This window comes from Colius striatus, chromosome 6 (genome assembly GCF_028858725.1).
Source record: "Colius striatus isolate bColStr4 chromosome 6, bColStr4.1.hap1, whole genome shotgun sequence".
Taxonomy (NCBI): domain Eukaryota; kingdom Metazoa; phylum Chordata; class Aves; order Coliiformes; family Coliidae; genus Colius; species Colius striatus.
Window position 1 is genome coordinate 40,064,887 of NC_084764.1, and position 23,267 is coordinate 40,088,153.

General features: G+C 45.1%; 1 protein-coding gene across 1 annotated transcript; it reads left to right on the forward strand.

Annotated features, from left to right (window-relative positions):
• Positions 1–2,783: 2,783 nt before the first annotated feature.
• Positions 2,784–18,971, forward strand: PPP1R36 (protein phosphatase 1 regulatory subunit 36). The gene is made up of 11 exons (XM_061998837.1): positions 2,784–2,792; positions 4,479–4,543; positions 5,724–5,804; positions 6,506–6,603; positions 6,709–6,775; positions 7,524–7,622; positions 11,401–11,541; positions 15,915–15,954; positions 17,182–17,378; positions 17,466–17,639; positions 18,706–18,971. Exons 1-11 carry the CDS (start codon positions 2,784–2,786, stop codon positions 18,935–18,937), a joined length of 1,203 nt encoding a protein of 400 aa, XP_061854821.1. The 3' UTR covers positions 18,938–18,971.
• The last annotated feature ends 4,296 nt before the right edge of the window (positions 18,972–23,267 follow it).

Sequence of the window (23,267 nt, forward strand, 5' to 3'; positions counted from 1 at the left end):
CTGGCATTCTGTGACTGAAGCCCATGTGGAAATCAGTTTCCCACGTAGCCTTCAACTGCTTCAACAATTATGCCTTAATGTCACTTCTTATAATCTCTGGCTTAATCATTTTATAGCTTCCAACTCTTGCAACAGCTGAAACAGGGATCCAACTGACGCTAATCTCCTTTGCTACACAACATCAGGCTTTCTCCTGTTTTTTTTCCAGACTGATACTGACTTGGTCTGTCAGCACAGGTGGGATGTTTGGTGCTCACCTCTGCAGCTGTAACTCATGAGCTACTTGGGCTGAGCTATATCCAGCAAGGACTTGGTTAAGGATAGTATGGTGCTACACCTGGGTATCACGTTTCCTGCCCTGGTAACTTGGTCAGTCTCGGGGTTTCCCCAACACTGTTGTGTGTGCTGGCCCCTGTGCTCAGCCAGAACCAATTCTCTCCCACTCTCCACAAACTCCTTCTGAATCTGTCTTCATTTCCCCTCAGTTCACCTCTCTACTGCACTGAGGCCTTCCCTCCCAGCCTAGCCAGCTCTGTCTTCAGCTCTCAGTCCTGGGCTTCATGTTTACAGTTGTTTTCCCTGTAGGTAGTTCTGTTTCTCCCCATCTGAGCTTTTGGTGCCAGTTTTCTCCCAGCTCTAGTACAGCTGAAGGCTTGTCTCCCCATCTCCTGCACCACGACACTCACAGAGGTAGCCGTGAGTATCTGCAACGTATCCTTTACTTTTGCTGGTTCTTTTGGCATGGCTTTAGCTGCAGCCAAGATGGGCTGATGGTCACCCGAGGATGATGAATGCCCTCCTCTGTAAAAATGAGTGGATGAGCTATCAGTTCCTTACCTCCCCCTTTCTCTTGATGTGGAATCTGCTTCTACAGTGCTGCCTGGCTGCCACAGATGAGATCTGAGGTTGCTTTCAAACCTCCTTCTCTCATCCTCTTAAATATGCAGCTTGGCTGCCAAGTCAGGGATATGTACTTGGCAGCCTGCAATAGCAACTGGAAACAAAATGTACACAAAACGATTGTCCAAAAAAAAAAAACCAGAAAGGAAAAAAAGGAGATGGCTGTAGAGAACACAGCCAGAGCTGAATTTTCAGGCTGATTCGAGATTCTTGCTTACCTATCCACGGACTGATCGTGTTTGCATGTATAGACTAACTTTAAAAAGTACCTACAGGAGAAAATATGGAGTGTTTGGAAAGCTGTGGAAATGGGGGGCAGTTAGGAACAGGTTGTTTTCTGGAAATTTTCTTTCCCCACATTGTATTGTCCATTTGTTCTTCTGTCTCATCATGAACGTCTCCATGTTGTTTTCAGGAGTATTTTCCCTACTTAGAAAGGACTGTGAAAATGAATGATCATAGAATCATAGAATGGTAGGAGTTGGAAGGGACCTCTAGAGATCATCCAGTCCAACCCCCCTGCAGAAGCAGGTCCACCTAGATCAGGTCACATAGGAACATGTCCAGGCAGGTCTTCAAGACCTTCAAGAAGGAGCCTCCACACCCACAGGGGCAGCCTGTGCCAGGGCTCCCTCACCCTCACAGTGAAATAGCTTTTTCTTATGTTTAAATGGAATTGTTTGTGTTCCAGCTTCATCCCATCACCCCTCGTCCTGTTGCTAGATACTATAGAAAAAAAGGGATGCCCCAACCTCCTGACATCTTTAAGAGCTGAAAGTACAGGAAGTGTTCTTTCTCTCTTACTGAACTGACCTGTTTAAAAGTCTTAGGTTAGGCATTTTCATTTCTTCAAAGTACATGCTGGCCTAGTGCAGCTGTACTAGCAAAAGTTTTCCTAGATTGTGTCTGGTTTTTACCTTACAGCTAACCTCAACTATTGAGAGGTGTGGCCCTTCCCGGTATCTTTATCTGCATCTCCACTGGCCCTTCTCTGACTCCAGCATGAACTGATGTGAAACACTAAGTCAACAGAAAGCTCCTTGTTTATTTTTGTTGGATCCCTAATTTTGACAGTTTAGGGACCCACCTTACAGTGGGGACAGATAATAGACACAAAAAAAAACCAAACCTGTGATGAGAATGTCTCTTCTGTCAACAACTGTCTATTAGGGTGGCTTAGCTGTGATGTGAAACCTTGCCCTTCATGGAGACTCGACTTAATTGGCAAAAAGTGCCTTTGTAAATACAACTTGTACCAGGCTTGGGTGTGATCTCAGCAGTACCAGGCACTGAATGACTAGTATGAGAGATTGTCTGCTTGCAAAAAGAAATGCTTCACGGTATCCCAAGGATCAAAGCCCTTCCCTCAAAATCAGGGCCTGAAGTGGCCTTGTCTTAGCATACGGGAATTATTTACAGAGGCAACTTGCAAATCTAGAGCTGATTGCTCTCACAGGGGCCTAGGTCACGTCACAGACTTGTGACCTGGTAGATATACTTTTACACCTTGTACAGGCCCAAGATAAAGTATGTTTAGCATTCAGAATGCTGCAGGGACATCAGTGCCCATGTCGGAGGGCCTAGGTGCAGCTGCCAGGCCTGGGCCAGTAACCAGGAAAACCTCTGCAGCTCCTGACTGTCACACAGTAGGCTCAAATGACTGACTGTGGAGGTATTACCACATGGAAAGCCTTTAATTTCCCTGTTTGGGCTAAAATGGTACCCAGGGAAACTATTGATCAGAGCTGGGAAGGAGCAGAGCAGAGAGACAAGTCCAGGGGCAGTGTTGGATTCTGTGGTTTCTAGGGGACAGCACACTGTTACCAGGATACTACTGTAAACAGTGCGGCTCTTCACTCCTGGCAGTGTCCCAGGCAAGCAGCATGCTACCGGTGAGTCTCCTTACCTTTCCCAGCTCCAGCTTGTTGCTGCTGTTTGCAGTTGGCTCTGGAGCACATCTCCATGGGTTGGGCTGGGCAGGGCAGGGACCTGTCTCGCTGCCCCAGACAGGGAACACAGTGGCTGGGGACAGTCGTTCAGCCATTTGTATTAGTGAGTAGCAGCTGGCATGTATTTTGAAGACAAAGGAGCGGTGTTTTCTCCTTCATGTGATGCATTGCTTTGCCTTGCTATGCTGTACTACCACCTTTTCTGGTTTTTTGTCATGGTTCATAATCGCTTGTGTGTGAGGTAAAGGTACAGCCTTTGCATGTCCCTTTCATCTGAGAGTTGTTAACCAGTGTTAGAAAGCTGGAACCAAAGACTATAACAGTCAAGGTGAAGTAACCACTTTTTGTCAAAGGATTAAAGCCATGATTTCCTAATTTTAATCTCTGTAGTCCAACCATTGCACAGGCTGCTGGTGTGGAATTATGCTGATGTCCTGTGTCCAGTACTCTACTACCAAATTAGATTGAGCAAGAATTGGTGAGAGCCTTGTGGCTGGCTGAACAATACCTGGCAAAAAGTCATAAGTAAGCCCTAAACTTTCACTCAGTTTAAATTTGTAGGCAGAAGGATTTGAGCAATAAGACTCATTTTGCTTTAAAGGTGACCAAATAATAGTTAAGGTTTTGCAAGTCTCTTTTGTTAGTTAAGAAAGGACTAATAGATCTTACTAATTTCAAGGGATTTCTTTTTTAAATGAATTTTAAAAAAATTACACATACTGTAAAATGCTGTAGGTAGTTTTGTCCAGTGCCCCTTGAAGGGTCTGTCTAGTGTTAAAGTTCTCAGAATATCAGGAAAGTGCATAACATATTCCATTTTTAAACAAAGATTTTCTTTCTCCTGGAACTTAGTCTTCAGTCTTTCATATGAGGAAAGGCTGCAGGAACTGGGGCTGTTTAGTCCGGAGAAGAGGAGACTGAGGGGAGATCTTATTAACATTTACAAATATCTAAATGGTGGGTGTCAGGAGGTTGGGACATCCCTTTTTTCTATAGTAGCTAGCAACAGGACAAGGGGTAATGGGATGAAGCTGGAACACAAAAAGTTCCACTTAAACATAAGAAAAAACTATTTCACTGTGAGGTGAGGGAGCCCTGGCACAGGCTGCCCAGAGGGGTTGTGGAGGCTCCTTCCTTGGAGGTCTTCAAGACCCACCTAGACATGTTCCTATGTGACCTGATCTAGGTGACCCTGCTTCTGCAGGGGGGTTGGACTAGATGATCTCTAGAGGTCCCTTCCAACTCCTACCATTCTGTGATTCTATGAAAAACACGCCAAATAAAAGCAATATGTTGTTAAATACGTGGCTGCATTACATTTCTCAGTACATTTCTTTATTCCTTATTTTTTTCTTTATTCTGTATTTCTCATTACATTTCCTTATTGATCCACTGACAATCAAAGAACTGGTGTTCCTTAGCAAACTTTCAATTATTTATTCATAACCTGAAAGGACAGATGCACTTTTTTCTTCCTTACACTGGCAACCTTTAATCTCAGAGAACTTCTGTTCAAATAACTCACACACGAATAACATGTGGGTGAGAAGCAGACTGAAGGAAGATAGGCAGTGGCCCATGTGTACAGTGCTCACGTTGTAAATAGTTTATTGTGCTGTTTTCTTGCAGAAGGTGAGACTAACTCGAGGAGTGTGGTACTGGAAAGATGATACTAACACCCTTGAATTTGAAAGGTAAAAGAATGATGTTTCATTTCAAATTATGCAGGTCTAGGCCTCAATTCTGCAGTTCCACGTAGGTTAAAATATCATTTTACCCAAACATCAACCACAAGACAAATTGATGCTACATTTCTTTTTTCCTTTGAGACTGGAATTCCTAAACTGCTTCTCTGTGGCATCATGGTGGAGAACTGGAGCAAACTAGAAACAAGCATTTATTCCATACTGCTCTCAAGCTGAACCCATTACAGAGGGAAGGCTAAAAGTGTGTGGCAAGTACTGCCATGTGTCAGAAACGCGCCCCATGTACTGGAGCAGCAGTGCTGGATACAAGGGCCAAACACCACCCCAGGTGACTATAGGTGGAGGTCTGCAGACTGATGTTCCCTGTTGCTGGTGCTAGATATGACCCTGTGCAGTGATGAGCACTGGAGGACTGCAGATCTTTAGGGAAACCACAGCTCTGCAGGGGATAAGGTGCATGTAACTGCTTTGAATGTCCATGACAGTTGGGAATTAAAGCTTTATCAGGCCATTTAAACAACTGAAGCAAAAAAACCCAACACTCAAAGGACATCCTCCCTGCTCTCTGGAGTGTAGGGCAGAGAGTGTGTGGAGCATGTTGGCGGTGGGTCGGTTGCATGCTGCCCGCCTCTGCCTCCTGCCCTACTGGGCATTTTCCAAGCCTTTGGCATGGTGGAGCCACGCTACTCACCTCTCTCCTGGTCACAAGGCTGCTGCAGGTGCCTTTCATGGTCTGTGTCTCAGCAGCTCTGGCCAACTTCAGTGTGGGGCTTGGGAACGCTGCTGACTCTGCCTGGTAGCTCTCCAGGGAGAGGCGTGAGCTCCCTGGTGACCTCTGCCTGTCTCTGCCCTCAGCCATCCCAAAGAAAAGCTCTGGAACCTGTTGGTTTACATTTAAAGTCTTCCTAAAGCCACTAGGGACACTGATTGCTCGGAGTACATACAGTGGCAGGAGAAAGACCAGGAGGACCAGGGAAACCCCTTCACTCTTTGCTTTTGTGTTCGTGAAAGCAATGTCTCATGTTGACCTCACCACAACCCAGGTGTTTTCTTAGCATCAATTAGAGGCCAAAACAGATATGCCTTTGTAACATGGGATGTTGACCTCTTTGAACTCCTGCTAGAGATTTCAACTCATACCACTGCATGCCCATACTCTATATTTCAGCTCCAGTCCAGCAGATGAGGAAAAACTGAAGGAAAGAAAAAGTATTAAATCCCACGAATTGTGTGATGAGACATTAAAGAGGTATTTCAAGTTGACTAACCTAGCTCAAAACCAAACAAGATCTTTTAGGTGGGAATATTTTTATGCATTGTCTGAGGATCGTGTCTGAACAAATAATGTGAAATGGGAAGGCAGCTGTCATTTCAAGAGGGTGGATGAGTGGCCTGAACATAAAAACAGAGCCAGACATGCCTAGTGTTGAATGCTAGCTCAGGCACTAGCCTGGTATGACTTTACCAAAGTCATTCAGCATCTTTGTTGCTGTTTCCAGATCGCTCAGAACGAGGTAATAATTTTCATCTACTCTAAAGAGTATTGTGAGGTAATTAATTCATCTGTGTAAGGCACTTCAAAGATTATTATTCAAAGTGTTATTATTATTAATAATTTTATATATTCACAGCATGGTACAGCTGACTTTCATCCATTACTTAAAACCTCTTTGATCTAAATAATACAGTTGCAATTTATGTTAGCAACTGAAAGAACAACTTCAGATGTAACCTTAGAGGTGAAGTGTCCTATTTCTCTCAACATCCCCAGCCTGTTCTGTAGTTATAGTAGTTGAAAGTCAGTTCAGGATACCTGACAAACACATTTTTTCTGCATATCCCTTTGAAACTGGGTGCAATGGAGAGAGTACATGCCAGCTAGGTAATCTTATTATTCTCAGACTGCCATTAACACTGTGTCCTTAATGTTATGTATTGGTGACCCACTAGCATCTTCCAGGATATAACGCTGGGTGACAAGGAAGCAAACTTGCATGAGCCACCCAAGTGGGAACAGCATGACTATGTGACGTTGGATGATGTCAAATGTGAGTAATTGCTGGTATTTTATATCAGCAAGACATCACCCATACAACTTTGAAAGCTCTTTCTACTGACATTGAGTCTTGTTTTTCTCCTCTGTATGTTTTCAGATGCCGCTTTGCGTTTGAAAGAGGCCAATGTGTCACGTCACATGTTATCATTTGCAGCAGTGATGAGGTATGTCATTTAGAGTTTGTTTCAAGAATTATGCATGTGTAGTGGAGGGGACCAGGGTGTCTAAGAAGTACAATATAAAACATCAGAGGTTTAAAATCTCTCATCTGTGAGGTTCAGTGGGAAATAACACCAAATGCATGATGTTCTTGAGAGACTAATGGTTCTATTAGCTGTTTGAAAGCCTTCCACTCTGTTACATAAAGGAAGCCAAGAACTTGGGATTAAATATCTGAAGAATACTATAGTTTTACTCCAAGCTGAATTCCATGTTAAGCAGCACATCTGCAACACTGTGTGCACCAGCAGCGCTAACACAGCTGGAGATCTGGGCTGCCTTCCTGTGCCCTGACATCACCAGGGCCAGACAGTGGCTGCACTGCCTTGGACTTAGGAAGGTATCTGTAGATACCTTCTTGAGCCTTAGCTGTACTGTTCTTTCAGAAGGGGAGAGATGTCCAAGTTGTCCCCCTTTTCCTTGGCATGTGAATGCTAATCTTCCAGCACGTTCAGTGCAGAAAACCTGCTTCTTGGAAGTGTCTCTGGTAATATCCAACTCAACTCACTCTTCAGCATCTTCCTCTTAGTGTGGAGTACAGGTGCTTGCTACGAATAGGTCTAAGCCATAGTGCTAATATTTGGTATAATGCAGGCCCTGGAGCAGAGACTTTGTTCTTTTCCATAATGGTCTAGTGGTGTTTATATCTGCAAATCTGCAGACTCCACAGTGACCTTTCTACTTCCGATTTAGGAATGAGCAACTAGATGAGTTCCTCATGGCTCTGTTCTTCTACCTGTCTTTTTACCTGGAAAAAGATGCCCTGGAAAAGAAATACAGATCCTTGAAATCGTGAGTACAAGACTTTAGGGGTGTGCATATGCAGAGCTTGCCCCAGCAAATCTGGAATGACAGGGGAGTGCTTTGTGTCAGAATCAGTGGGATTCTGCATATGAGCAAGGGCTTTTTGCTACACTGGCTCAGTCTATATATGGAAAGAGAAAACCCTCTTGGTCTTTATGTCTCCTATCCCCTTGTCCTCTGTGTTCTCCAGGACTTAGACTTCTCAGACTATGTAGAGAGACAGATTTTTTGGGGGGGTTTGAACCCTGCTTTGCCCCAGCCTTGCCCTGAGTGGTGGGCACTGTTGTTCACGTGGCATGGCATCACCATAGTCTCCCTTTTAAGATGGTAGCTGGATCCAGTCCTGCTGCAATTGAGAAGCTGAATAATTTGGCTTCTTAAGGTAATTTTGCAATAAATCATCACTACCACCACCAACATTGAATCTATCTGAGCGCCCTGGATTGAATTACCTCCCTTAATGCCATTTTTCAGTACTACCATTAGCACCCAGTCATTTCATCTTACAATACAGAGCAGCAAACAGCCACAACTGAGTCTCCCGGGTGTTACTTTGTGCTGTGGATCACATCTCTTTAAAACTTCATTTCTAAATACTTTGCAAAGCAGGTTCAGATGACTCTTAGGTGTCAGAAACATGTTACAACATGAGGGAGATATGCTAGGAAAGCAGTTCCCAAGTAAGGGTGTGTGACCACGCTTTCTACCTTGCAGAGTGGAAATGGGGATGCCAGAGGAAGAGGCTGGGAGCTGCTGTGTTAGAGGGTTATATGCCTTGAGAGAAAGCACTTCAGAGGTACAAACCATGACAGCAAAAACTTCAGTGATTTCTCTAGAGTGTATAATAGTCTCTGAGAATTAACTGACCACTTTCTTAAAACACTTAATGTTTACTTACTCCACAATTCATGAAGCCTTGATATAAAGAGGGGTTGATTTATTTGGACTGAAGAAAAGACTGTTGGAAGATTGCTGGCCTTAAGGAACTGATTTGATCTACATCCGTGGATGACAGCTGTTTCATTGTGCAAGGAATAATTACTAAATAAAGAAAACCATCAGCGTCGTTTCAAAGGTCACAGATTCAGCTGAGATGCTCTGGGCTGCAATTTGCAAAATGTTCCCTTTGCTTTTGGCTGGTGAAGGACAAGGAGGCCTCTCCATGGGTGATGACACCTCGATATGCCTCATATCATCTACTGGTGTGACAAATACAGAAACAGACTGAAACAAAGAGGAGTTTGGATCTATTACAATATAGAGTTATGCTTCCTGGATCAAGGGGGGCTTTGGTTAATAGATATGAGCTGTGAGCACTGGGTAAACCCTGCTAGGAGAGACTTTTCAGTATGTTCTGCCATGCAGTGCTCCCAAAGTGAGTCCTGCCACTTGGTGGGAAACACATACTGACTCTCTGTTTCTACAGTGCTGTTTGTTTAGATACGTTACCTCCCCTGAAGGGAAGTGGCTCATTTGTCAGGATTACCTACATGCAGTGTTAACATCAGAGAAGCTTAAGGAAGAGGCACCACATGGAAGTGGGAGTTCAGGATATTGATCTACAGAAGTACAAATGCGAGGGAGGGAAATAAAATGACGAAAGGCAATTTTAGGTTTTTATTCAGTGTTGAAGTTAATCCTTAATTGTTTTAGCTGACTTGGAGGAGCAGGGAGATATTAATCACAGTGTGATGAGCTTTCTGATATTGCACCTTCTTTCCCTGTTCAAGATCTGGTCTAGTTCCAAGCTTTGTATGTGCTGTATTTCAAATCAGATGTAGCAAGGACTGTCTTTTCCCTCCTGTGGATTAAAGTTCTGGAATGGTCTTTCACTAGGAAGTAGTGGGGGCAGGCAAGAACATGACTTTTGTTCTGAAGGTGGAGCTCTGTGAGGTTGTGAAAGGGATTTTATAACTACGTAACAGAATGATAAGGACAGAAAATTACACTGGTGGTAAGACTCCTTGGGTTTGTGATATGCTGATGTATTTGAGAGGATGTGAAAGCCCCATGCTCGGGGCTTTTGCTAGTGGCCTGTTCAGGAAGAAAATTTCCCCCTTCTTCCAAGATACAGTTTGGTTTCAGAGGCTTTTTTTCTTTCCTGTGCAGTACTGGTTATGTCCCAGAAGTAGAGACAGACTGGAGGCAAGACATGCCAGCACCATTTCACATTCCTCTTTAGTGATACCTATAATTCGCTCCCAGTTAACCTGACAGACTGAATAATTGGAGACAGGCCTTGGTGACCTGCCTAGGCCTTAATCAGCCTGACGTTCCTACAGGACAGGCACATCCAATGGCTGTACAGTCCTCAAGCTGCTCTTCTTGTAGACCCTGTGTGATAACCTCATAAGACAGAAAGCAACACTGGTTATTCCTGCTCCTAATTGGTGGGGTTTGGGGTTCTTGCCATTTGGGCTGCCTCTCAAATGCCTAACTCATCTGTTGGGTCTGCTTTTGTCCTCAGGGAGCCAGGCCTGATGGTCTGGATGGACCTTCAGTGGTCTTGAACCTAAACTGTGTAGAAGTATCGGCGTCCAGGGTGGTTCAAGAGAACATCTAAGACTGTCCTGGCTTCAGAAATCATTGCCTCTGTGAATTAAACTTTCTTTGGAAAAGCAAATCTAGTCAGAGGTTCTTATTCAGAGAAGGTCAGGATTAATCTGGACATCTCTGACTTCTTGCGACTTTCCCTTTTGTTGATGCCATGCTGGTGCTTTGTAAATCCAACCCTGAGCTTTCCTGGCTTTTTCTAGGTTTGGGAAGATCTGTTAACCAACTTCAAAACCAACCAGCCAGCTTTCCAAAGCTCCCCTTCTGGAGACAGCTTGAGAGTATTCACCTCTGAAATATGTGACTCTCAGAACAAAAACTCAGCAGTGGTGGATGAGACATGAATGGAACAAGGGCTATTATTTCCATCCTGCATTCTCTTTCCCCTTCAGTTTCTGTCTGTTTCTGCTTCCAGCCCTTTGCCCTTTCATGTCTTTTGGGGAGAAACTGCTGAATTTTATTAGCAATTATCCTTGAGGAGCCCAGAGTAATTGTCCTAATTTATTAAAGGTGGGTTGTGTAGGAAGCACTAGAGCTGGAGGCCACGAAGGATAGGACAGATAAAACCAGCTTTCCTGAGTGTCAAAGGAGACTGGCAATTTTTTGGCCAGCAGTGCTCTCAGCCACTGTGAGACAGCTGGCTGGATTACAGGGGAAGCAGAGGAAACAGAAAGCTCTTTGGCTTGGCATTTCCTTAGTGTTTGATCTGAATTGGTTTAAAATACAGGCTTGCATTCCAGTTTAGAGGCAGTCCCAAAAATGCTTCATGTGCCTTTTTGAAGAGGAGTAAGTACTGTTTCTGAATGAGCCAGGCCCACTGCTCCAGGCCACTTCATGGTAGAGCCTGCACCCAGAGATGCCTAAATGCACCTCCGAGGCTTTTATGCAGAGGCTGCAGAAAGGGTTCATAAGCCAGGCAGGATCAAAGACAGCAATGCAATGGGCTGTGGGCATGCAGCTCTTAAGCTGTGTGGGGCAAGAGAGACTGTCTGGGGCCAAGCCCCAGGCTTTGTGGCCTCACTGGCATTGCCAAGCTGTGCTGCAAACATCTGAGCCTTGCTACAGAGGGGTCCTCTGGCTGTGGTGTCACGCAGCCCGTTGGTTTATGTGCCTGAAAATACAGGCTTACATTGCAGGAACAGGTGCTCTTTCTAGCATCCCTTCTGTCCAGAGCACCTTCCCTGAAAACCTTTTTCCTTTTTGTTTTAAGCAGGACTATGATATATGTAGAGAAGAAAGAAATGGCTGATGTATTGGCGAAGTTATCAACGGCCAGGATTCACCTTGCAAAGGCGTACTCTAAACTTATCCTCGGAGGACACGTGGCACAGCAGCACCACATGCCTAGTGGGAAGTAAGCCCATCCCTTCTGGGAACTCTTGCTATGTCTAGGGCCACAGCAGCCCAGGGCCAAAGCTTCTGCTGAGTGACACAAGTGGATGCCCAGGATAATAAATGTCTTGTGAGCCAAGGAGTCACAGAGGGCTAAGGGACCATGAGATAGAGACATGTTCTGATCCCCCTTCAGCTCTGTCTCATTTCATCTCATAACCAGCCCCAAAAGTGTTTCTGGTCAGCTCTTGCCTGCTAATTTGGCTACAATGAGTTGCAGCAGAGCTCTGGATACCAAACTGGAAAGCTCTAGCCCTGATACTTGGAAGCCTTGCTAGATATGTGGACCTGCTTTGGCAGGGAGAGTGGAATAGATGATCTCTGAAGGTCCCTTCCAACCGCTGCCATTCTGTGATTGCATATACAGAGCAGGAAACTTTAAAGGGTTCAAGATGAAAGTCAGGAGGATGAAAAGCAGTGCTGGCCCTGGATCTTACCCCTGCCACTTCCACTTAGCTAAATCTTGAGAGCAGATGCTTATGTATCTGCTGGTTGGTACTGATCCGTACATACTTTTCCTCTTATGACAAGTCTGAGATAGCATAAGACTATTTTAACAAGGGAAGGAGCCCCATGTTCCTGAAGGGCAGCCAGTGAATGGATTAGAGAGAGCTGGAGGTTGTGCTTGGTCGTTGGAAGTGCAGGACTCCTGCCACTGAGTGGGTAAGATGATGCATGGCTTTTTCAGAGTAGTGACCAACTGCTCTTTATCTGTGATGGTCCCAACAATGAATTGAAAGGGGAGAGAAACCCATAGTGTGTATTAGGAAAGAAACTGAGGAAGGTAGGAGAGGGTGGGAAGGTGTTTGAAAAGGCAGAGAAACCAAAGGAATGGTGAGGACAAGAAAAGGGGAGTTTTAATGGGAGATGAAAGTGTTGTGGTTTAACCCCGTCTGGCAAAAATGTTTCAGTGGAAAGAGAACATAATGACAGAGAGAACATACACCGTGCTAGTGTTAGGGACTCCTTCCTCAGCCAAGTATGTTCCTGCAGAATGTTTCTCTTCCCTGGCAGTAGAAAGGAGTTGTCAGTTCCCACCCAGCACCCCAGTTCCATGGGATCTCCTCAGAGCAGTTTCAGGCAAATTTTTCCAGTTAGTTGATGTGAAACTGCTGCCAGTGCCCCAGAGGAGTCACAAACATTCACAGTTCCAGGCAGCCTTGCTCCCAGTTGGAGTGGAGGAACCTGATTTTCCTTCTAATCAAGAAACGAAGGTAACCTGTGAAATGATGGTGTTAAATGGGAACTGAAATGGCAGCCCCGAAAGGGTTGTCGTTTTAATGTGCCCCATTCCACATGGTGCTGGACCTTAAGAATTAAGAATGTGTTCCCTCTGCATCTTAGCACATTGGTATTTCACCAGGCACTCCTGGGAGCAGCCTTCTCTGCCAGATTCCTGCTGAGCAGAGACATCCTCCTAACCACTGAGCTGGTTGGACAGGGAGGGTCACGACAGGGCTGCATTGTTTCTGTTGGTTAGCCCTAATGTCTGTGCTTAGGAGATTCAGCTGGAGTAACTTACTGCAGAAAGCAGCTTGCATCCAAGAACTGGATGCAGCTGGATAAAATAGCTTGTCCTGTACCTAGCTAGTTAGCTCTGCTGCGTCTTCTCTCAGTCGTATTGTCTGCTGGATGGGACTGTGCAGGACTGAGACAAGCAAGAGCTCTGGTGGCAAAGAACCCATCATGATGTAAGGTTCTGTATGCAGAGAGAGACCTCACCGAGTTACTCAGAGCAGGGTGGCGGTAGCTGACTACAGAGTTAAGCTAATGCTGAGCCTGTTATAATATAGGGCACTTCCCATACCAAACTGCAATTATATAAATGTAATCTTTTCCAGGATGACTCAGTAGAGCCCTAAATGTTATCTGGGTCCTCCCAGACCATTATATGAGCTGCCAAATACAAGAGCTAAGGGACAGAAGTGGTTAACACTCTTCAGTGTAAAAGACGGTTTGGAATTTTTTGAGCACACACAGATTTGGATGGGAAAATTCCTTTCCATATCAAAACAGAAATTGCAGGGAAGGTTACTTTTGTTGAGTTTTGTTTTAAACCTGAACAATGTTTACATTGAGAAACTATTGATAATGTACCTCCCTCAGTTTTACTGTATTTTCTTATAACCCAACTATGGGTTCATGATGGTGTTGCAGCTAATTCACCATAGTGACACTGTAATGAGATCTTACACTGTTGGTAAACTGCTTTCCCTTTCAGACCTGCCAAGTGTGTAGGTGTTCCTATGAAATTATTGATTGCTCATGTGAAGGTTTTCTCTCAAATTTTGAAGAAGGGGAGGCTTAGGTGGAGAACATCTTCATCCCAACTATGTACACAATTTGTAAGAATGCAGCATTAAACCCCTATCTTGATACTATCCCAGACTGACATTTGAGAGCGCTCCACCAGACCTGTTATTTACGTGTGTTAGCATCAGTCCTTTTGTGCCTCCAACGCTGAGGAAGGAATAGGTGTGTCTGGCTTTCTCCTTTTAAGTTGACGAGGGCTGTGCAACCTTTTTGTGGTGCCAGTTTCCTTCTGGGCGTCTGTCACAATGGGAAAAATACAGCGTGTTCCCACAAGTGCGTGTGTCGGTGGCACACACACGGTCGAGCCAGCCCTTACTGATCCTTGAAGCTGGCTTGATCCACGGGCAAAGTCACAGCTGCAGTGGAGAGAGCTGTTAAATGGCACTGGAAGCCATTTCTTCCTCTTGTTCCCCAATGCACAACAGTAGTTCTTGTACGTGTCTGAAGCCACTATCATCTTGCATCCAAACCCCACACTTACTGCACCGCCTGCCCTTGGCTGTACTGTCCTCTCTTTCATGCATGAACTCATCCCATCCCCCTCACAGCTCTGAGAAGTCAGTAGAAGGCATGCTCCTTTTTGCTCACTGTCTCACACTTCTCACAAGTCCTGTCCTGAAGCTTCTTGCAAGTTTAATGTTTTCCTGACCCTCTCTGTATTTTCCTAGATAATTAGCTACTGTGCCCTAGACATGGGAGGTGCCTCCTAGTTCAACACTTACTTTAGGAAACTTTACTTCAAGCAGATTTCTTAGCTTAATAGCTCACCTGAAGGAAGAAAGCAGCAGGAGATAGATGGGTGGAGACCCCTGGCCTGATTTGACTCTAATTATTATCATTATTTTCTGTTGTTGGCCTCTGCATAGGTTTCTTTGCTAGACTATAGACTAGTTCTAAGACAGTGCACAAGCTGTATGATGTTAAAACTTGAAGCTGGGTTTCATATTCAGTTTTAAGAAGGTGGAGGTCACTTCAGGTTTCTCTGCTCTGGTGCTCTGAAGACAGAATACCATGCTTTATCAGAATTCATAAGGAATCAAAGATATCAGAGTTGTTCTGTGATCTCTGCTTTGCCGTGCTTTGCTTTTGGCCATGCCATACTTGCACAGTCAAGCTTCTTTTCTCTTGCACAATACATGAAGTGTCAGCAGGATGATGGCTGATGGGAGCCAGGTAGGGAGACACTGAGTGGTATCAGGAAGATAAGTGACACAGAGTCAATGAGTTGACTCTGAGAGAGGCTTTCCTGTGCATCTGACAGGACCAAGCCAGATCTGTGGGGATCTGTAGGCTAGAAGGGAGAAATTGCTTTCATTTCCATGAGGATGAGTTGTGCCATCTCCAGGAGAAGATGTTTCCTGGGCTACGTGCATCACCCTCTGCTTTAGTGGCCATTTCTGTGATGGACAATCATTTGGTTTTGTGTGACAATCCTGAGGCTCAAGTGAGTGACGGGAGCATCTCTGAGGCTTCCACTGGACAAATTGCTGCTTCTTTAACAAAGGCTCTTTATCATTCTTGGGCATGTTTTACATGTCTTCTTGGAGGTGCTCCTGGTTTTCAAGTTTATTGTCTGAACATTGGCCTGGCTTGGTGCCCTTGGTAACTCTGCTTGTTGTGCTTCCAGTGATGTGAGGAAGAGGTTTTTTTATTGACTTCAGTGGGAACTGGGTTAGATTGGCGCTGACCACTTTTGAGCAGCTCATGCAGAGAGCTCAGTCTAGATGGCATAGCAGGGGAGCCTTGCCTGCTCATCACATCCAGCTTTGTTCTCTGTCAGATTTAATTAACTGAGCCATACAGTATTTTGCATTTTCTCCTTCTGAGGCAATGCAGAAGTCCTGCCTTTCTCTTGGACAGTAGGTCTTCACATGCTAGTAATGAGTATCTACCAGCAATAACTTTATTACCCTGGTGAAATGCCAGTTTGGCATAGCCCCATGAGTCATATTCAATGCTCTGTTCAGAGAACTGAAAGGATGATGGCTGCTATTAATTTTGTGCTCTTGTTCACTGCCTTAGGAGAAAAACATCGCTGCAGAAAGATCGGAGCTTCTTTGAGGTAAGAAAGACACAAGAGAAATGGAGAGTGTGACTGTGTCAGCCCAGAGCACGTCCCTCTCTTGCATATTCAAATGATCCTTTCTGTTTTGGTTACCCTGGTAGTTTACTCATAGGGCAGAGTACCTAGAATAGAAATTTACCTCTAGGGCCTAGATGTCCCTGTAAAATATAATCTCTTTGCCCTTCAGCCCACACTTTTTCCCCTTGGAGCTCTCAGCTGGGGAGTTTCGTTCCTTCTGTGGCTCCCAGACCACAGGCAGTTCCCACCACAGCCTGAGGTCCCTCTGGGAAGTCTGGTCTATAGATTTCCTCTCGTAGTTTTATCTCTGTAGGTAAGAAATTTTACAGCCTTCCTTTATTTCCATTGGCCTTGGCAACACTTCTAGATGCCAATGAGCTCCTCTGGCCTGCAGCATGCACCTCCATCAGCCATTTGTGAGACTCACTATGTAGCAGGGCTTCAGCTAATTAATACAAAACAGCTGGGCCCAAATGATATATTGGACTTCATAAACTGGAAAGCCTTTCCTTGAAAGAGAGGAACTGTGGATACAATTCCAAGGAAACACAGCAGTCCCGGCAATGCCATCTTTTCAAGAATAGACATAGTAGAGGTTCCATCTGCTGGGAGTTGATTCAGCTTATGTCAGGGGTCACAAATGTTAAATTGGAGTAAAAAGCTAGATTTGGGGTTTTCAGTCAGACATGTAGAGGTGAGATGCAAAGAATCCACATTTGGTAGCAATATTTTCTGAGATCATAATACCATCATTCAGGGTGGGGATCATCTTGTTTACCTGCAGCTGCCCAAACAATAGCTGTCCAGTCAGACCATGCCCTTTGGCACTGCAGAAAAGACAAGCTCAGCCAGACAATGAAGATGCCTCTTGAGATAGATGTGTGTGGTAGGAACCCCCACAGAATGATTTATCCCACCAGTCTCTTTCCATTGATTATTGAGGGAAACTGGGTGGTGATCTCAGGTTATCTCCTTAGATTCTAGCAGCAAGACCAAGCCAAATTGGTCAGCATTAAGCAAGATGCAATCTGTCTCAGCTCAGTCTGTTTCTAGCCTCATCTGTCTGCATACCTTTAACATGCATGGGAAAGTTTGATGCCAAATGGTTGCTGGCATTTTAATGGAGCCACGCTGACCTGCACTCTGCAGTGCAGTGGGACTCCGGGCCTTTTCCCACTTAAAAGGGGATCTGTGTTTTCATTTCAGGGCTTCTACAATTTCTGCACCTACATGGCTTGGCTTGTGTTCAGGAAGAAGCACTTCCAGGAGATTCAGGAAGAAATTGGCAGGCTGCTTTGCTCTGACATGTTCAATCCTGCCTTAAGAGACAGGGGCAATGTGGGCTCGCAGAAACCCAGAGACCAGCCTGCTGATGCAAACACAGCACGATTGCCCTATCTCAGGTACTCATTTGAAACACTGGTGGGTCCCTGGGGAGCACAACCTGTCTGAACACACTGAGGTAACACCTGCATTTGTTTTCTTTCAAGAAAAGCCCGTGTCAAGCATCCTTCCATACACAGCATGATTCACCAGCGCTCACCACTGCTCAGCACGCTGCTGCCCTTACCGAAGGACAGGGCTCAGTACCTCTCCCAGGGCAGACACCCTCAACCTTGCACACGTGACAACCTGCCAGACTTGTCAGAATTGTTCTCTACCAAGTAAGGGGCTATATCTCTGCATAAGTAGTGCTATGAGGAAGGGTGTTGGACAGCAAGCTTTCCCTCACTGGATTGAGGATTTGGTCTACACAGGAGTCCAAGAGGAACAGGAGTGTATGTCCTGAGAGACCCTGAAACTTACAGAGGTAGTACTCTTAGTTAACTGATGGCAAAGCAGCTACTGCCCCTCGTAGTGCTTTGCTACAACTCACAAGCTTTCTGGGGAAAGGATATAGGCTTTAACATAAATTTCAACAGAAATTAATCAAAACTTCTCAAAATCAAAATAGGATGTTTATATTTTCTCTCTCACCTGATTCGTTCCAATGTCTTATTTCTTCCTGACCTTTAGTTTTTAATAGTGTTCTGATATAGTTTATGTCAAAAAAGGTGATTTTTTGAATGCATAGCACTTTTAAAATATAACAGAACCTTTTCTTCTGATTCACCATAAAACCAAAATCTTGCAGGCCTGGATAAACCATAAAGGAGAAATTCCATTTCCCATCCAGCCATGGTTAATAGCAGCATTCCTACAGCACTTTTTAATGTAATTACTCTTTTAAACACGACCACTGTAAATCAGTTTTGCTCTGTTGATGTGTGTATAAGGCTCCCTATAACACTTTCCCTATAAGTCTTTTTTTTTTTACTGCCTGGAATTCAGAATTTGAGCATTGCCTTAATTTGTCTGGGTCTTCAGAGTTCTGACAATCTAATGAATGCTACAGCACTGAACATGTAAAACCTTTGGACACAACACACCACCAGCAAATCTGGTACTTCTTGAGAGTGTGAAGTTTGCCACAAATGCACCTGCAATGGTTTTGGGCATGCTTTGGAAGCTGGGTGCATCCTGAGCATCTTGGCTTAATAGCTGGTGCACAGAGCCATGTAATTTGTATGTGAGGGATACCAGGACAGGCCTTGCAGAGGAGAGCAGATATTCTCTGCTAAAAAATGTTCCTTGCTGGTTGACCTAGGAAACAGTACAAATCTGTCCCACTTTCTCCTGTTTTCCTTTGCTTCATTGTGTCAAGCAGATTAACACAACGTTTTCTAACAGGATTGGCATCATTGGAGCTCCTCGTAGTGAGTTAAAATCTCTTACAAGCATGTGTGATGGGATGATGGAGAACAAAGAAGAGCAAGAAGGAGGAAAAATTAGGAGTAGTTTCTCCATCCTGACAAATGACTTCAGCTTGCCACCTCTGAGACGCCCCCCAAACCGGCTCAGTAGACAGAGCACTGTGCTCTCCAAAGCAATGGCAGAAGATGACCGTAATCAGAGAAACTAGCAGAAGCGATATCTGTGTTGAGTTTCACATTACTGAGTAAAACCCTCTGAAACTGCAGCTTAAGAAGCCTGACTCATTTGTCAGAGGTGAGGTGGTTTAGCACACTAGGGCCCTGATCGGGTGACTGGAGACCTGCACTGGAATTCCTGGTTCTGTCATGAACTATTTTTGCTTCATCTTAATGCTTTCGTTGCACCATTTCTGGGCAGATTATTTCACTGACTTATTTTGGGACCTGCTTTAACATCTGAAGATTAATAGAATTATTAATTTTCATGCCAAACTCAATTTCCTAAAGGGTTATCAAAGCAACGAGGAGACATGACTTACTACAGTCCAAAAGTTGTTGGCATTTTGCTTTTAAAGGGAGTTACTCTGGAATCTTTACTAGCAAAGACAAATGCTGTTATTTAAAGTACCTACCAAGTCTTTCGTGTCATCTTTTTAACAGTATATTTATTGGTTTGTTTGTTTTTGTCACTGATATTACATGACTGGGAAAACACATCTTAGATACCCAAGCTTAAAATCTGCAGCTGTGCTGTCAGTATTTTGAAACAAAATGAATTTACGGTAAGAAATGGCATCACTGTCGTGGTTTGGCCCAGCCAGCCCAGCAGCACCACGACAGTCTCTCGCTCGGTGCCCCCATCCACCCCCACCCTCGTTAGGATGGCAGAGGCCCCAGCGAAATGGGAGTAAAAAGATAAGCCAGGTTGTTGTGGATTGAGACAAGGGCAGGGAGGGCTCGCTGCCAATTATAGTTCTGGGCAAAACAGACTCCAGTACTCGACTTAGAGAGGAAAGTAGGAAAGTTTATTCTACAAGAAACAGAACAGAATGAAACCAAAAAGGGAGTAGGATGATGAGAAAATTACAACCAGCATTTTAGATCTCCCTCCCCCATCCCTCCTTTCTTCCCGGGCCCAGCTCACTGCTCCCGATATCTCTACCTCCTCCCCCCTCAACGGCTCAGGGGGGCAGGGAATGGGGGATGTGGTCAGTCTCTCACAGATGGGCTCTGCTGCTTCTGTCTTCTCAGATGAGGATGACTCCTGGCATTCTTCCCCTGCTCCAACACAGGGTTCCTCCCCCGGAACACAGTCCTTAACAAACTTCTCTGGTGTGGGTTGTTCCCAGCAGCTGCGGCTTCTGCCGATACAGGGTCCCTCACACGGGACACAGTCCTTGGTGAATATCTCTGGTGTGGATTCTTCACCACGGTTGCAGTTTCTGCAGTTGCAGGGTCCCTCTCTCTGGACAAGGCCCCTTCTGGGCATAAGTTTAATGAGCTGCTTTGTCGTGGGTTCCTCCCCACAGTCACAGCTGTGGATATTGGGTCCCTTTCTCGAGACACGGCCTGCTCCTGCCATAGTGATAAAGGGCCCCTCCTTTGGGACACGGCCTCTTCCAGCCATAGTTTTAAAGAAGAAAATCACTGCCCCTGTCTCAGGGTCTGCAGTGAAGTGGTTGGGTCCTCCCCACAGGACATGGCCTCTTCCAGCCATAGTCACTGTTCCTGGCTTGGGGCCTTTAATGAAGTGAATCACTGCCCCTGGTCCGGGGCCAGCTTTAGCAAAATGAGTCTCTGCCCCTGATGCGGGCTCATTATCAAAATGAGTCTCTACCGCTGATGTGAGGTCTTTAAAGAAATGAAAATAAATCTCAGCTTCACCAGTTAACTCCACAGAATGCAGGGGAGACTGTTCTAGCACACCTCCTCCTCTCTTTCATCACTGACCTTGGAGTCTGCATGGTTGTTTCTCTCACTGTTCCCACTCCTTGCACCACCACCAGCCAGAAGAAGAAAGAAACAGGAGGAAGATGGAGGAAGAAGCCTCCTCTTCTAGCTTCTTCTTAAAAAGTGATCGTGGTGGTGTCTAATTGGCTCAGCCCCAGCAGTGGGTCTGGCTCAGAGCTGGGGAGAGTTTCAAGCAACTTCTTACAGGAACCATCTTTACAGCCCCTTCTCCCTTACCAGAAAAGGCTGTCATGTCAAACCATGACAATCATTCTACCTGTAAGACTATCTTTATGTGCCAATCACTAGCATCAGGGGGAAGATTAAGGAGGAAATCCTGTCTTTGTCAATCAAGGCGAAAAAAAAGATGGATGATTAAACAGGGGAAGAAAAGCAGAGAGGTAATATCATCTTCATTGTTAAAAGGAGGAATTTGACACTTTAGTGCTGGTTGGAAAGGTTCTCAGTGAAATAGCTCTATGCTGGATGAATATGATACAATTTTCCCTTGCAATGTGTGGCTCAGTTTTTAAAAAGATGAAGTTTGGCCGCACAATTATGATGAGAAATCCACTTCTTCTGGAGCAGCCAATAGTTCAGGGACTAGATGACTTACATAGGGTGGCCCTGCACTCCCTTTCTGACAGACACTTGTGATGCAGATTCACAGCTGTTATTTAGTCTCTTCACTGACACTGGCACATGTTATATTCATGCCTAAGTAGCCCTGTGTCCCCAGCTTGTTTTCCACGTGTCAGGTGAGTCCTTTGCCATTGTCTGAGGCTGTTGTGGCCTGCAGTTTCTCTCTCAAGCTTGTCATACACATCTGTTCTGGTACAGAGCAAAACTATTTTAAAGTAACCTCTTAGAAATTTTATGGGATGGAAAACACATGGGCCCTCCCAAAGGGGAAGAGAGAAAAAAGATGTATTTAGATCTATGTGTGAGACTTCTATGCCTTCCTCATATCCATGATATGGAATGGTACACTATCTATTCAAAAGAAACCTTTCTAGGTTATGCATTCCTCGTGAGCAGGCAGGTTAGTGCTCATATGATCTGAAAAGTAGTGACTTTGAGACAGTACTTCAGTTGCAGGTTTTCTGAGAGCTTGACTGGTCCAAAGCATATGCAACTGTCTTTCCCAGCTTCACGGGTGACTCCTGGACAATGCATACCTGGCTGAAGAGGTAACAGGTAGTTGTGGTATCATTGCCTTGCAGCAGCATGGTTTTTGTACCAAATGATGCAGCAAGATGTTGGCTAATATCTGCAGCTAAGGGAAGCTACAGCACAGCTTCCTTCTCGTGGTCTGGGGAGAAACTTTTCGGTTCCTCTGCCGCCAGTCCTGCAGGGCCATGTAGGCTGTGACATGTGCTAACAACTGGGATTTGTGAACAGTCCCTGCAGTGCCTGGGGCAGAGGTTTCACAGTTGCACACTTGGCTTGTGGTGGGCCCAGGATGAGAGGAGAAGAGCCAAGGCTGGAGCACACACTCACATGTGCAGCAAAGCTCCTGGACACGAACAAGCTCTTTGTGCACTGTCACTTACCTACAAGGCCTGTGTCGCTGCAGCTGATCAAAAGCACTCAGTAAGCTACTCATCCTGAGAGATGATGGTCAACATGCTGTGTTTCCCCCTTGCCAGATTCAAGGCAGGTTCTTCACAGTGTCCTCAAGAGGAGTAGTCCCACAGGGCTACTTTGTCACCATGAAATAGTGAGCAACAAGTGACTGCTTTTGGCATGCTGTTTTCCTTGGGCTCCAGACCGTGCATTACCTCTGTCTGCAGCTAAAACATGCCGCCTGGCTCACTCTGCAAGAGTTACCTGGTAAAATCTGATGGTCCTAGCAAGGCCTGGTTTAAAACACTGTGATCCTCAGCCAAGCCCTCAGCCATGGCTTTGGGTCTAAGCTTTCTGTGGTAATCTAACAACAACCTTGAACTTTCCAGAAAGGATTGAGAAATACCTTGAAGTTCAGATCCTTTAGTCAGCAGAGTCCTTTCCAGGGCTGCCTTCTCAGCGTTAAGTGTTTGCTTTTTCTGAGGTAATCTATGTCTAACACAGACAGCCCATGCTTGTTTAAGCATGTAAGCAAGACCTGGCAGGCTTTCACACATGACAGTGAGTCATTCTTCCAGTAGGAGAGAGTGAGTCAGAAAGGGCAGTTGACAAGCTTTATTTATCAGTCTCCTGTTATTTGGCCCAGGAGAATTTTACCCTGAAAAACCCACCCTTGTTAATGACAGGTAGGGTTCAGACTTGTATCCCACGACTACTGGCTTTTTCCCCACAAGCTTTGCATGCAGTTTCCTATCAGGAAATCATGGCAGTTTGGCCTTTTCATGATTTTTTTCTTTTTAAAGGGGTTCTGAATGTGCCAGCTACATTGGAATCACTTACCCAAGCTGGGGTGAACATGAAGAGTGCAAACTCAAATGTGTCTCAGTGATGGAAAGAGCCCCAGGGCTTCTGAGCAACAGCTTTTATAGAGTTCCCATTTACTTTCTTCTCTTAGGGCTGCTGTGCTCAGAGCCTTAATTGAATGCTACTAGCATGGCCTAGTGTCTTGACTGGCTTTTGGTT

What these genes read in the sequence shown, in the direction of transcription:
- PPP1R36 (XM_061998837.1), top strand. An exon ending in GCACGATTGCCCTATCTCAG is followed by an intron (nt 17,379 to 17,465) that starts GTACTCATTTGA and finishes TTTTCTTTCAAG; the next exon opens with AAAAGCCCGTGTCAAGCATC. An exon ending in TCAGAATTGTTCTCTACCAA is followed by an intron (nt 17,640 to 18,705) that starts GTAAGGGGCTAT and finishes GTTTTCTAACAG; the next exon opens with GATTGGCATCATTGGAGCTC.